Raw genomic sequence first — 14,173 nt, forward strand, 5'->3', positions numbered from 1 at the left:
TACCTTGTGTATTGTCAACTTTATATTTTAAAAGATCAAACCACCCGATGCTGTGTGTATGCCTCGGACTTGTATTGACTTGTCCCACCCTGCCGAATGTTCTCTTTGAAAGCGTAAATGTACACACACACAATTCGCACTGTCATCCACGGTGTGCTTATGACTGGCCGAGGGTACGGTGCACATGCTATTGCTCCCTCCTTTTATGGTAGTGACGCGATTGACGTAGATATGTGATTGGTTTAAGAGTCACGCGCTTGTGGGTTCACGTAGGTCATGTATGCACCACGTGATTTTATACGTTGACTACGTTACCGTGGACGAGACGGACTGAGAAGCTTCGGGTTTATCGTGAATTAACATGTTGGCCCTAAGGTAAGATGTGATTCATGTGCAGACATACAGTGAGAATACCATGCTAATTTGTTGACAATTATATATTAATTTGTATACGATACTTTTGTCTAGAACGAATACACGAGGTTTGTGCTGAGCCTCACACAGAAGGCATTGCCAAATAGTGAATTATTTTGTTGTGGGCATCAGGCCATGCGCCTATGACATGTTTTTCTCCACAAGAACTTGAGTCAACTCATCATGGGCATATTGTAGGATAAACAGTGGAAAATGATCAAACTTGAGGAACGTGCAGAAAAGACAGAAAAAGATCTATATATTTAGCCACCTTCAAACGTGGGTATATACTTTGTTTTGCCCGGCAGGTAATCTGCGTCTTATAATTAGGAATTGTATTTTGTAAATAATACAGGTATGTACAGTGTCTCCCCAAACTTGAAACCTGCCGCTCCGAGGATGTAACATAAGTGTACGTTCCATCAGGCAGAGGACATCACTGCGTTGAGGATCAAACGTATATCCCTGCACGACCGTTAATTTGACATAGAAAACATAGTAATGAGACGTTTCTGATCGCAAATAAGGTTGAAATGGGTTTAATGCTAAGCTTTTGAGTAAATATATTCTTGCATGATTTTAATTCTTTACATAAATATTTTCAGAATCTCTGCGGTTTTGGTATGTGTGGGGTTAATCTCTGGCTATGTCTCGTACAGAGATAGCATACCCAATGGCCGCAACGTGCCCCACCCTTGTGTGTCGGGGGAGATGTGGCAGGGGGTGGGGCATTCGAACCCGGCGGGTGGAGGTGACAGAAATCAGTTCGGTATCGATTTTGCAAGTCAAGGCAGAACGGTGAGAAAACATTAAACACACCTGCATTTTCTTATAAGTATTATCAAGGATGAGATTGCAATAGTTACAAAATCTGACGTTACGTGAAGCAATTTGATTTAATTCGTGATACATACATTTCCTGTCAAAACAGTGGGCTAATGTGTGTAACATGGACTCTGATGGTGATGGGATGACCAATGGTCAAGAACTGGGTGACCCTCAGTGCATCTGGACAACTGGAGCCACGCCGGCAAGGACCACTGGACTCACGCACCCAGGTCAGGATTGTCAGAATCGACGCTACATTGTTGGATGTTTGCATGGATAATTTTCCATCCACTTAATTAAGGAGATGTAGTTGCGGAATGCATCTTTTGTGTTGTTTGTTGTTTAACGCCGCATTCAGCAATATTCCAGCTATACCTCTACATAATCGAGTCTAGACCAGACAATCCTGTGATTGACATCATGAGCATCGGTCCACGCAATTGGGATCGATGACATACATCAACCAAGTCAGCGTGCCTGACCACCCGATCCCATTTGTCGCCTCTTACGACAAGCATAGTCGCCTTTTACGGCAAGCATGGGTTGCTGGGAACTAATTCTACCCGGTATGCATGTAGGTTTATAAATGTTTGTGCCAATGGTGCCATTTCAATGCTGGTATCCACTCACTCACTCACTATGTGTCTAAATAGTGAAATGCTCCAAAGGGCAACAGTTTGTTGTTTAACCAGTAATATGCAAACTACATGACGGCGGACTGGAATGATCAAGTCTGGACAAGACAAACAGGTCATTGATATCATGAGCAACAACGCCCTTTACGATTCGAGCAATCGGTCAAGTCACCGAGCCTCGCAACCGATTCATTCAGTCGCCTTGTTCAAGCATGCCAGCTTGCTGGGTACCTAGTCTAGCCCGGAATGATATCGGGCAACAAAAAAGGTTTGGTTTGAGGAAAACACTATCATCCTCGATTATCCATTCATCTCAATTCAATGGATATATAAGATACTGGCTAATCGAAGACCAAATGTCAAATCTTTTGTGAATATGAATTTCATATCCTTCAAATTTGACATGACTTTAATCCTTTATACATATTGTAAACGACAGTTTTCTTGAGTTTAAAAAATCAAGTTTCAAACGTCATTTCTTTACTTTTGTTTGAAGGATATTGTGATGTCACATCCAGTCAGACGTGTTCGGGCCGTGTTACGGCTCCGTGTGAAAGTTCACAGTTCGTGTGTCCACCGACTACAGAAGCAGGCAAGGGACAACAATGCATATTGAAAACTGATAAACTCGTCCTTCAGACCAATGTAAACATATCGTGCTATCCGTACTTCGAGCTAACCGGGTGCCGATATTAGATCATAGTGTCAATAAGGATTCTCTCGATACTGGCACCTACATTTCTGAAACGTGTTTATGGAATTCGAATTACCGATATTTCGCTGTAAGTAGTTTTATAAACACGTAACATTGTATTCATATTAAAGTAAATATAGACGTTATAATCTATCAATGACGGCCGTCAAAACACATAGCATTATATTGTGGAATATATTTTTCAACAGTATAATGATAATACAAATTTATTCTTTTTTTGTATTATTAGACACGCCACAAACACGAAGTAAATCCGATAATAAAACGTAAAATTCTCGTTCTCGATAGAAACATCTACGTGTTTGCAATTTATGATGACGTATATATTGTTAACAGTGATACAGAACATGACCTGTTCGTTTTACTTTGCAGGAGTACAAAGTCGGGAGTTAAGATTTCCGAGAACACAAGTGCCTAACACTGAGACGAATTATTACTGTATGACCTTTGACCTGGACCAATCACAGGATTACCACATGATTGCTACCAAACCGGAAATAGACAACGTAGACGTCATGCACCATATTCTCCTTTACGCTTGTCGTGATACTGGTATGTATTCATGCACATTATTCTCCTTTACGGTTGTCGTGATGGTGGTATGTATTTTATGGACCATTTTCTCCTTTACGCTTGTGGTGATGGTGGTATGTATTCATGCACTTTATTCTCCTTTATGGTTGACGTGATGGTGGTATGTATGCATGGACCATTTTCTCTTTTACGGTTGTTGTGATGGTGGTATGTCTTCAGCTCCGAGTGAGTGAGTATGGTTTTTACGCCGGTTTTTAGCAATATTCAAATCACATCACGGCGGGGAATACCAGAATTGTACCCATGTACCCCGGGTTTTCGGCGTGACGAGCAAACGCTTTAACCTTTAGGCTACCCGACCGTCCCCCTTCAGCCCAAAGGTGAGAGATGATGGTAGTTGTCGGTGCATAGCTTTTTCTTTATCTTCTCATTTCAACTTCAGATAATAAGAAGGACAAGACCTATAAGTAAGTTTAAGGATTCGGTCCTTACGAAGTTTCGACTTGGGAGACAAGAAATATATAATTGAAATGAACAAGTATAATTTAGTTCCACATAATTGGTGAGGTCAGCGTAACGTTTGAGTGAGTGAGTGAGTGAGTGAGTGAGTGAGTGAGTGAGTGAGTGAGTGACGCAGGTCTCATATACGTTTACCACTTTGGTGACACGAGCACGGGTATGGTGCTGACAGACCCAGAAACATAATCGGGTCGAACCGAGATGTGAACATACGATCTTAGATTTCTGGCGTGCTCAAGGGACGCAAATCTGCACAGCGAATGCGGCACCTTAGACGACTGGGCCACAAGTGCCTATTAAGTTAATGTTTGAAGTAGACGTTTGCTAAATTGGTGAATCCCACGGACGTGGCTATGATAATAAGGATGATAATGGTTCAATATGGGATTTCAACCTCCGACCAGCACATTACTAACCTCGCCAATCATCGTACCTTTGCGGTACGTTAGTCATTATCATATGCTTGTTTGTTGTTTTACGCCGCATTCGGCACTATGCATTGAAGTAACATCTGACAATCTGCACGCTTGTCTTCCCTAGTCAATGCCTAAATGCTTAAAGACAAACTTTAAGGGACACAAATTGGTTTAATAGTTCAGACGACCAAAGTGTATTTGTTTGTAATTTAAAGCCGTACTCGGCAATATTCCGACCGCATGAGGACAATCTGTAAAACATCGGGTCTCATCAAGGCAATGAAGTTACTGATGTAACGGGCAACGATTCACGATCAATCAAGTCACCGAGTCTGACCACCCGAGTTAAGTCGCCTCTTAAGCACAGGTTGCTGGGGACTAATTATACCAACCATGGGCCACCACCTCTTCCCAATACATCCTAACACAAATGGCATTTGATTTCGTCTTTTAAATAATCTTGAAATATTGAAATGTTTGATATAATTTATTGAAAATATTTTCCCTTTTAAGCACCTACAATTGCAAGTCCCCAGGCGTGTGGTATGGCCGTACAGGGTTGCAATGAACTCATTGGTTTGTGGACAGTTGGCCTGTCTGGACAGTGCCTGAATACCGCGGCTGGCTTCAAAATTGGCAGAACGGGCTACAAGAGGGTCCTCCTCGAGGTAAACATGTTAATGAAATAGATTTAAAGGAGGAAGCGGATCGGGCATCTGAAATTAAAACCAGATCTTAGTTTTCGCAACCACTAAACAAACTGAGGACATCCCATAACGCGTCACGTCAGAACGACCTTTCGAGAACTTTGACCGACCAGTGAAATGACTGACAAGAAATCGACATTAGCCAATCAGAAGGCATCTTTCTCGGGCTTTACGACACAAGTTTCAAATTGGCGACTACGCTTCGAAACATATGTTGACGTGTTCTCGATTAAAAAAAAAATTAAAACTGATAAAGAGGACATTCTGGAATGGTTCTTTATAGATGGCCTAGATCGTATGGATATAATCATAAAACCCGTAACTAACTCTCTGTTATATTTTTCGATATGGCATGATTAGAAAACACATTCCGTCCGTCACTTTCATGATCTGGTAAGCGACGCTCTGATTGGTTTGATGAAAGGTTGTTCTGACGTGACCTGTAATGGGATGTCCTCAGATCTTTGTTTAGCGATAGCGAGAACTGAGATCTGATTTTAATGAGATTGCTGAAATCGTTTTCTGGGTCTCTCTGATAATATTTCTAGGCTTGTCAGAACAATAACCGCCCTCGTGTTTTCACCAGAGTGATAAACGTCTAAGATCCGTATCATTTTGGGCTTTTCTCTTCCACATCAAAATGACCCGCAGTGAAATAATAGAAAAGTCATTTAAAGCGAAAAAAAACCCAACTCTGTCAGATTGTATGTTAAAGATTATAGAGGCGATGTAACGATTTTACCTTTGGCAACGTCTTGACCTTGGTTTGAAGCTAGCAACAGACCGTGAAGAATAGTCCCCTTTAAAGGTCGTAAACGTGTATTACTTTAGAGAAACCCATGAGCCAGGGCATGGTACTTATTTAATGTACAATAATTACCCTTGGGTTAAAAGAAATCTCAAAGGTTTTCCAATATAATCTGGGAATGTCATCCTATTCCAAACTTTGCAAAGAGAAAGTACTAATAGATCGTTACGGCTTCAGGCATATAGTATATTTTTTTAATAAGATTGTGTATTCCGAAATGACAGAAAACGAAAACGGGAAGTTCATGTCATTTTGTTAACTGAGCTGAGCTAGAACTATGGGACTTTGTGGTTTAACATTTTAAATTAGATATGTTTGCTCTGAAATCGGAATTGCTTGCTTCTTGAGACAAACGTAGTTATAGAATATTTTATTCCGGATCTAACTGCACTGACAGAAGGTCTCAGTTGAGTGAGGTGGAAAAAAGGTTTAGCGTAGCTTTCAAAACTATTACATTGATATGGCGACGTGCATGCACGTGTGAGTGGGGCTGTCTGTACTTGTCCACCATGCCGTGGTTTAACATGAATATCGCCCTCAGCCACAGTGTGTTCTGATTCAAAGCCGACCAGTCCTTGTTTTAGCCCCTTCATATCGAGCGTAAGGCAGGGTAACAACCATCCTAACGTCTTTTGGTGTAACGCGACCGGGGATCGACCCCCCGACCTTTCGCCCTCGGGGCAGACGCTTTACAACTAGACAACGGAAGCGGTCGGTTTCAGTTGAGTTGCCCTCAAAAGACAAAATATTTTTTCATCTTTAGGCTCTCCAAGTGAGAACATTTGTTCACTGAAGTCGTTTCTGCTGAACCAACTGTGAAACCTTGCGAAGGCAGTAAGAGTGTCCTTTGGACATAGCTGCTCTCATTCATATAAAATCCTAGATGAAAGGAAAATATAAACCGTTTCTTATACAATTTCGGCAGCATGCAACAGTGTATTTTATTGTGAAAGACAATATCCTTATTTTAGAACGTATGTATTTCGTTCAAGCATCTTCGGGGACAAAAGATGTTTCGTGAAATTCCCATAAAAATTACCATAATCATATACTTATTGTGATCAGAATGAGGAAATGTACGGCTGTCAATTGATGAGAGAAACATGTTTTTTGAGATAAACAAATATCCCATATGCATTTGTTTCCAATACTGCTATGATCTTCTGTCAGTAAAGATCAGTTGATTGTCATTTATATAAAGGCGTTTTGAATGGTTGCTTTATTTTGTCATCGGATTGATTGTGGAAATATGACAAATTCTAGTTCCATTGGAACAACCCGGAAGAACGGTCTGACTTCACAGATGGTACAGGCTTCACCATCTACTACACGCCCAACCTCCGCCAGTATGACGCGGCGGTCTACTGGACAGGGCAGCAAAACCTGGAGATCCCGCCAGGAAGGAGTAGGACGGTGTTCGAATCCACCTGCCCCTCAGAATGCACCAGTAAATTCGCGGACACCATTTACATCACACAGGGAATCAATCACATGCACTACAAAGGTAGGACTCGTCGAATGAAACATTCCTTAACACCGGGTATTATAGAGCACTACTGGACAACAGGTGCCTAAAATTCAATATGTTTTGAAAACCGGAGCCTGATAACTATTCCAAACACCAATCCCAAACATAAATTGCATTGTGTACATGTGAAACCTTTCTTCGACACCTACGTGATGAACATTTAATAGTTTGTGTGTGTCAAATAATATGTTCATCTCACCGTGTGACCCGACAAAGTTAAATTTTTCAAAAGTGGAGCAGTCACGAGTGAAAGGACATTTTTGTCGGGCTACTCGATGAGATAAACATGCTATTTGACAAGAAAAGACAAATGCACTATTTTTTTTTCAATATGTATTTTCTAACAGATTTACAGCCTGAAACCATAGCGACGATGAAAGCAGTCCTTATAAATGCATTATTTCATCACTAAAATACAAAATAAATGCCATTGCTTCAGTTGTTTCTGTCATAACATACAATAATCACTGTTTTAAGTCAGCGCCAGAGAATAACCAGTCTCGATTATCCGCCGATGAACAGATTCCATGGGCGTGAAGTGAAATGGCGGTGAAAATTATATGTATGGATGAATTAAAATAATAGGATTTAAAGGAATACGTTGATTATGACATAAACATATTTATATCTCTGAAGATGGTTCTTGTAGGTATTGCACAGACGGTGGAACACTTTAGTAATGGACAGAGGAGTTATCTTACCAATGACCAGGAGTACAGCTATGACAGTCCCAAAGTCTATGAGTAAGTTGATTATCGGTATTTAAGAGGGAGGTGATGGTGACGATTTCATTTTTGAAAAGGCAAAACCATCGTCAAGACAAAAAGGCACTTCCTGGTGACTTTATGATATACTTATTTTTTCCTTGCTGTATTTAATCATCTTAAGTGACTCTGGGTCTGAAATGACCACCCCAGCACCTCATGCTTATAGTAAGTCCTAATAAACTCTGGGATCTGAGGATCAAGGTGATTGTATGTCCGTGTAAACCGAATAAAATTTGGGTGTAAACATATCCGTTTGAGCCTTATCCTAAAATCACCCTGAAGGCAAAAAAGAAGAAACATATGACGTTAAACATATATGTTTAAAGGTAATGTAATTAGTCAAAATAATCAGAAGTGCGTTGGCGTTCATCAGCTGAAATATTGTTTCACACAGGTATGACCCTCCGATTGCTCTTCGTCCAGGGGACTCTCTGAAGACGACCTGTGTTTACCAATCCCTCTCTGCTACAAAGACTACAATGTACGGGGAAGCCACAAGCGATGAGATGTGCTTTGCATTTTTCACATTCTACCCAAAGCAGGCAGTACAAAATACTTTCTGTGTCGGTTGGAACGAATTCAACATTTGCGAAATAATTGGTGGAAAACTGGATGGATGCGATATACGTGATTTCGGCAACAATACGAATCCTGAAACTGCAATGATCATGGACATGGTACGTAAAAAAACATTTAATGTTTAGATCACTCAACTACAGTCAGTTCACCTTCTGCTATGGTGGATCGTTGGTCTGTGGTTTATCAAACAACGGAAATCAAGTCAATGTTAGTCATGTTCATTGTCCCTTCATTGTAAACTGTGTTTGTTTGTTGTTTAGCAATAATCCAGCTATATGACGGCGGTCTGTAAATAACCGAGTCATGACCAGACAATCCAGGTATCATCAGCATCGATCAACGCATTGGGGATACGCTGACATGCATTAGCGATGTTGACCACCAGACGCTATTATTGACTTAAATATTGTAGAATGTAGCGTCACACAACAAAGAAAGAAACAAACATGATATGATTTTTGCGTTTTGCTCTACGCTCTTAAATTCTCTACGACTTTGAATACTTGGTTGGTGGAAGTCAGTAAAAATAAATCTTTCTTTCTTCATATGCTGTTAGAGTTTCATTATGAAACATATGGACTTCTTTTCTGACATTGCTGACTTTTCCTTATGTCGATGTTGACATGATGAGCTGTTGTCTACATATCGAGAGATGTTTGAGTGTCGTGACTTTGTTTATTACTTGCCCGTGAAGAGATCACCCGTTTAATAAACATACAGCTGTATTACACATTGTGTAATACCAAAACGCGTGCTTATGTACTCTCGGAACACGTTTCAAGAACAAATATTGAAAGCTCTCAACATCCCTTGGCGTATTCAACATTATTGCGTGTGGAGTTGATAGATCACTGAGAGGAGTTTATGCACACTCGATGACCCCAGCAACCTTGTTGCTAGGCTGACGTCACATGGCATTGTTTCGCCGATGGATCTTGCAACAAAATGCCACAAATTACGTCATCGGTATTGTGACGTTATTGTAAACTTGGAGATGCAAGACCCGTTCCACAAGGCGATCGTATATTGTAGCGTTAGTATGTGAGTTGCGAAAATTTTAGCCCTACGATAATTTTGTGAATTCAAAAGGTGGACCGTTGTATGGTATTAAATTCCTACGTTTCAACTTTTGACGTGTTTGAAGTATTATTCTGTTAAAATCAATTGGACTATGCCATAGATCGTGTAGGTGTCAGCCTATTCATACTCAACAGTATAATTAAAAAAACGTTATAAATGGCAAGTAATAAATAAAATACTAAACTCGCTCCCGTGTAAAACCAATTTTATGAAACTCGTAAATAGTTGTGGTATCTGACTCGTTTTCGCTCGTCAGATACAACAACTATTCACTCGTTTCATAAAATTGGTATTACACGGGAGCTCTTTTAGCATTCTATATTTTCACATTTTCGACCCCTCCTCCTTTCGACGCAGAAACTTGCATGGATGTTCCCAGCAATGGTATCTCTTAAAATCAGAACTATTGCTGCGGCAACCATATTTAGAATTAGACAACACTTTATTTTTGCCTATATTCAATACAATAATCATGTACTATGCTCTAATATATTTAATAATATTTAATATTTTGATATTTAAAAAGGTTCGGACATTGATCTCAACATCCCCATTTACCTAGTTCTAGGGCATCTTCGACATGACAAAAAGTAGATCTGTTTAATCACTGTTGATTAACAGTCTCTTTTACTTTTACACATGAAAGTATTATAGGACAAGTTCATCTCTACAAATGTATTTTCTAGGTGTTGGACAACTGTAATCCCTACGGTGGATGTCGCCAGGAATGTCCTGCAGCTATTGCTGAGGCCGAGAAGCATCCTTGTCTTGCCAGAGGCAGAATGCAGGAATGGATGTTGAATGAGAAGTCGGAGGAGGACCTTAAATCCTTTAAGTTTGCGTCTGCAATGAAATCGTGTTCGTGTACCGAAGATGACAACACCACTGGTTACCCATATGGCTCTGGCGGAGTAGCGGCAGTTGTGTCTATCGTGACAACTATTTTGTGTGTCGTGTTTCCTGCGTTGCTGTAGAATCTGTGGCGTCTCATTCATACAATAAATAATGCTTATGCGTTTGCGTTGCTTTTCCTCTGTCGTTATGCCGTGGCATGAGTGCTATGATAATTCGTGATGCCTTTCTCTGGCTATGAGAAACATCCTTGTCCGGATGTTGACCATGAAGGAGAAATGTGGTGACACATCCTTGAAGTGTGTTGCTATATGAATCGTGTCCTTCATCATTACCAGGAACATCGATAAACGAGTGAAGTGGTTGTTTTTGGCGGAGAGGATGTTGTTGGCTATTTTTTGTTTAACGCTGCACTCAGCAATATTCCAGCTATATAACGTCGGTCTGTAATCCAGTGATTGTCTGGTCCTGACTCGATTACTTACAGACCGCCGTGCGGCGCTAAACAACAAACAAAAAATCCGTAATCAACACATTTTGCATTAACTCAATGTATGGCGGCTTTCTATTTCGTGAAATAACCTTTTCCCTCGCTTCTTACGACAAGCATAGTCGCCTTTTACGATAGGATGGGTTGCTGAAGACCTGTTCTTATCCGAATCTTCAGGGTTTCCTAGAGAACGAATGGGACACTCCACTTAACTCGAAACTGCCCCATGAGGCATGACCTGTTCTAACCAAGAGTTCAAGATATATACAATCAGGTTTCTTTGTACGTGTATAGTTTAAAGTAGACTAGCGAGCACCGACGTGATTATGCATGAGTTCTATATCTGTCTGTGTGGGTTTGGTTCTCAAACAAACGCCAGGCGGAATATCCTCCGGCTTGGCTATGCTTGGGCTCTAGCTATATATGTCAGGAGTTTGTTTGAACATGTAAAGAAGCTTATGGTGTACACACATTGCGGATGATTGCGACACAATTCATGTAGTCCCAGAGATCGCAGGGATATCAGGACATTCAGGTACAACTGTATATTATATTCTTTCATCCCGCGCTCACCAATATTTGACCAGACAATCCAGTGATTGACATCGTGACCATCGATCTACACAGGGCGAGCCTGACTGAGATTATTTCACTTTGGTTACGCCGCGCATATACGTGTGTGTACATATCTACGGGTGCTTGTTCTAGTCCGGACTTTTCATAGCGCGAAGGTTTTCATAGTGCTTGCCAACTAAGAAACCATGCCACACTTTAACATCTATACCCAACTAACTCCGAGCAGACCAGTCCTGTGTTATCTTGGTGTACGAGTTAATATTTTAAAGTATTTATGCTTGCTGCCAGTATCAATAACATTTCACGATCTGATAAAACTGCTTACAGGAAAATTTCGTTTATTCGAATTCTGCTTACACGTTTCGGAAAAGTAGGAGTTAGTACCGATACAATTCTTTTTAATATTATGATCTAATTTTGGCACTGCGTGTCTCGAAGTACGGGTAACACAATGCTTACAATGGTATAGATGACTTCGAGTTTACGAGCCTTGCATGTGCAGTGTGATCCTGCAACACGTTTGATTGGACGTGACAACACAATATCCTAAAATTATAAAATAGTAATGGCATTTGAAACTTGATTTTTCAGTGTAGTGCAGTAGTTGATGGAAAAGGACTTCCAAAGTAGAGCAGTAAGTGGGTGCAAATGCCTTCCAAAGCTTGATAATCTTGAAAGAGCAGTAACTCGACGAAAAATGACTTAGTGGTTAAAGCGTTCGCTCGTCACGCCGAAGACCCGGGTTAGATTCCCGATATGGGTACAATGTGTGAAGTCAATTTCTGGTGTCCCCCGCCGTGATATTGCTGGAATATTGTTAAAAAGCGGCGTAAAACCATACTCACTCACTTCTATCTATCTTTCTATTGCTAAATCGAAACCATGCCGTAGATATTTGTTTGATTCGAACCGTGACTTCTGTACGTGAGGGCAGTAGCCAATACAAGAACAATATACCCTGCCGGGTCACACAAAATACACCCAACTTAAATTAAATTTGTTTTTTCGTATGTGTTGCTGTGAGTAATATCATGTTCGTTGTTGGCGCCGTTCCACAAATAGATCGCAGCACCACGATTATATAAAAGCTTTGTTTTGGAGTCGTCTTATTGGGTGGTCAGGCCCGGTGACTTGGTTGACAACGTGTCTTCGTACCCCGACGGCGTTGGTTGTCGCACCATAAGACCATTGTCTGGTCCAGACTCGATTAAACAACAAACAATCTTTGGTCGTCATAGTTCTCAAGAAGATTCCGGGGTAGAATAGGTCTTCAGCAACCCATGCTTGCCGTAAAAGGTGACTATGCTAGTCGTAAAAGGCGACTAACGGGATCGGGTGTTCAGGCTCGCTGACTTGGTTGATGCATGTCATCGATTCCAATTGCGTGGATCGATGCTCATGATATTAATCACTGTATTGTCTGGTCCAGACTCGATCATTTACAGACCGCCGTCATATAGCTGGAAAATTGCTGAGTGCGGCGTTAAACAACAAACCAACCAACCAACCAGCCATAGTTCTCGAACCACTTGTTGGCCCTGTGTTGACGAACAGCGAGGGATGGACTAGGAAAGACAATGATTTCAGAGAAAGTCATACGGCTCTTGCTCAAAAGATGTTCGATCAAGGTTACAGTAATCAAGCCCCTAGTTAACTTTCAACAAGTTTCCTAGTAGATATATGGAGGGGATTTCCAAATATGACGCATCAGTAACCAACATATGTCCGATGCAATTCCTTTTTTTTACTTCAACCATTTGTTCCCGTCTCTGTTCAGGTGAACAATTGCTTTGCCTTTGCATGAGTTTATGACGGGTGTCACCGATGGGGCAGGATTCGAACACCTGGTATCTCCATGTGACAGTGATTCACAAGCACGAGCTATTGGCATAGTCAGAGTGAGTGAGTGAGTTGGGTTTAACGCCGCTTTTAACAGTATTCCAGTTATATCGCGGCGTGTCAGCTTAATGTGGGAGGAAAGCCCGAAGTGATGCAGGTCGCAGACGTTTACCAGTTCGGTGAAACCCACGAGCACGGGTATGGGGCATAGTCAGACTATGCTTTTAGTAGAGATTCGTTATGATTGTGGAAAGAATTATGTTATGTTTATTATTGTACTCATGTTAATAACGTTATTAACTGGGGGCACGGGTGGCCCTGTCGTCTAAGGCGCCGCGATTCGCTGTGCAGAGTTGCGTCCCTTAGGCACGCCAAAAACCTATGATTGTGGGTTCGAATCCCGGTTCGCCCCGATTATGTTTCCAGGTTTGTCAGCACCATACCCGTGCTGGTGGGTTTCACCGAAGTGGTAAACGTCTGAGACCTGAATCACTTCGGGCTTTCCTCCCACATTAAGCCGTGATATGACTGGAATACTGTTAAAAGCGGCGTACGCGTTAAACCCAACTAACTAACTCACTTTATTAAATGCGTATTAACGGCTCACGTTATTTGTCAATAGATCTTACCTCAAGATCTAGTGTATATACCTCGGGACCGTTAGAATTGGAATAGACGTGAAATTGAACATACGGACCCTGCCTAACGACTGTGCTTGCTCTATTTGAATGAGTAAATGTACACATACATGTAGGTCTCCGACCGTCTCCAAGCGTTTCTATATGGCGGACCGAGGGTACGGTTCATTTGCTCTAGCCTGACCAAACAAAGTACACTACTCCCTCTTTGACACTATTCACTTAAGTGCTGCTTCATTCAAACGTCA

At 41.2% G+C, this 14,173-nt stretch overlaps 1 protein-coding gene across 2 annotated transcripts in view; it reads left to right on the forward strand.

Moving 5' to 3' along the window:
* Positions 1 to 233: 233 nt before the first annotated feature.
* LOC124142801 (DBH-like monooxygenase protein 2 homolog) overlaps positions 234 to 14,173 on the forward strand; it is a 96,407-nt gene continuing 82,467 nt past the window's right edge. The window contains exons 1-10 of one of the 2 annotated variants that reach the window (XM_046511461.2): positions 235 to 375; positions 1,020 to 1,212; positions 1,346 to 1,472; positions 2,374 to 2,469; positions 2,965 to 3,144; positions 4,575 to 4,729; positions 6,840 to 7,080; positions 7,754 to 7,847; positions 8,266 to 8,548; positions 10,217 to 10,548. In XM_046511461.2, the coding sequence (XP_046367417.2) occupies positions 362 to 375; positions 1,020 to 1,212; positions 1,346 to 1,472; positions 2,374 to 2,469; positions 2,965 to 3,144; positions 4,575 to 4,729; positions 6,840 to 7,080; positions 7,754 to 7,847; positions 8,266 to 8,548; positions 10,217 to 10,504 (1,671 nt within the window). In that variant the 5' untranslated portion in view covers positions 235 to 361 and the 3' untranslated portion in view covers positions 10,505 to 10,548. Of the gene's footprint in view, positions 376 to 1,019; positions 1,213 to 1,345; positions 1,473 to 2,373; positions 2,470 to 2,964; positions 3,145 to 4,574; positions 4,730 to 6,839; positions 7,081 to 7,753; positions 7,848 to 8,265; positions 8,549 to 10,216; positions 10,549 to 14,173 lie in introns of those variants that run through there. The other variant, XM_048385434.1, reaches the window with a different exon arrangement.

Source organism: Haliotis rufescens, unplaced genomic scaffold (assembly GCF_023055435.1).
Source record: "Haliotis rufescens isolate VD_foot unplaced genomic scaffold, xgHalRufe1.0.p SCAF_59, whole genome shotgun sequence".
Taxonomy (NCBI): Eukaryota; Metazoa; Mollusca; class Gastropoda; order Lepetellida; family Haliotidae; genus Haliotis; species Haliotis rufescens.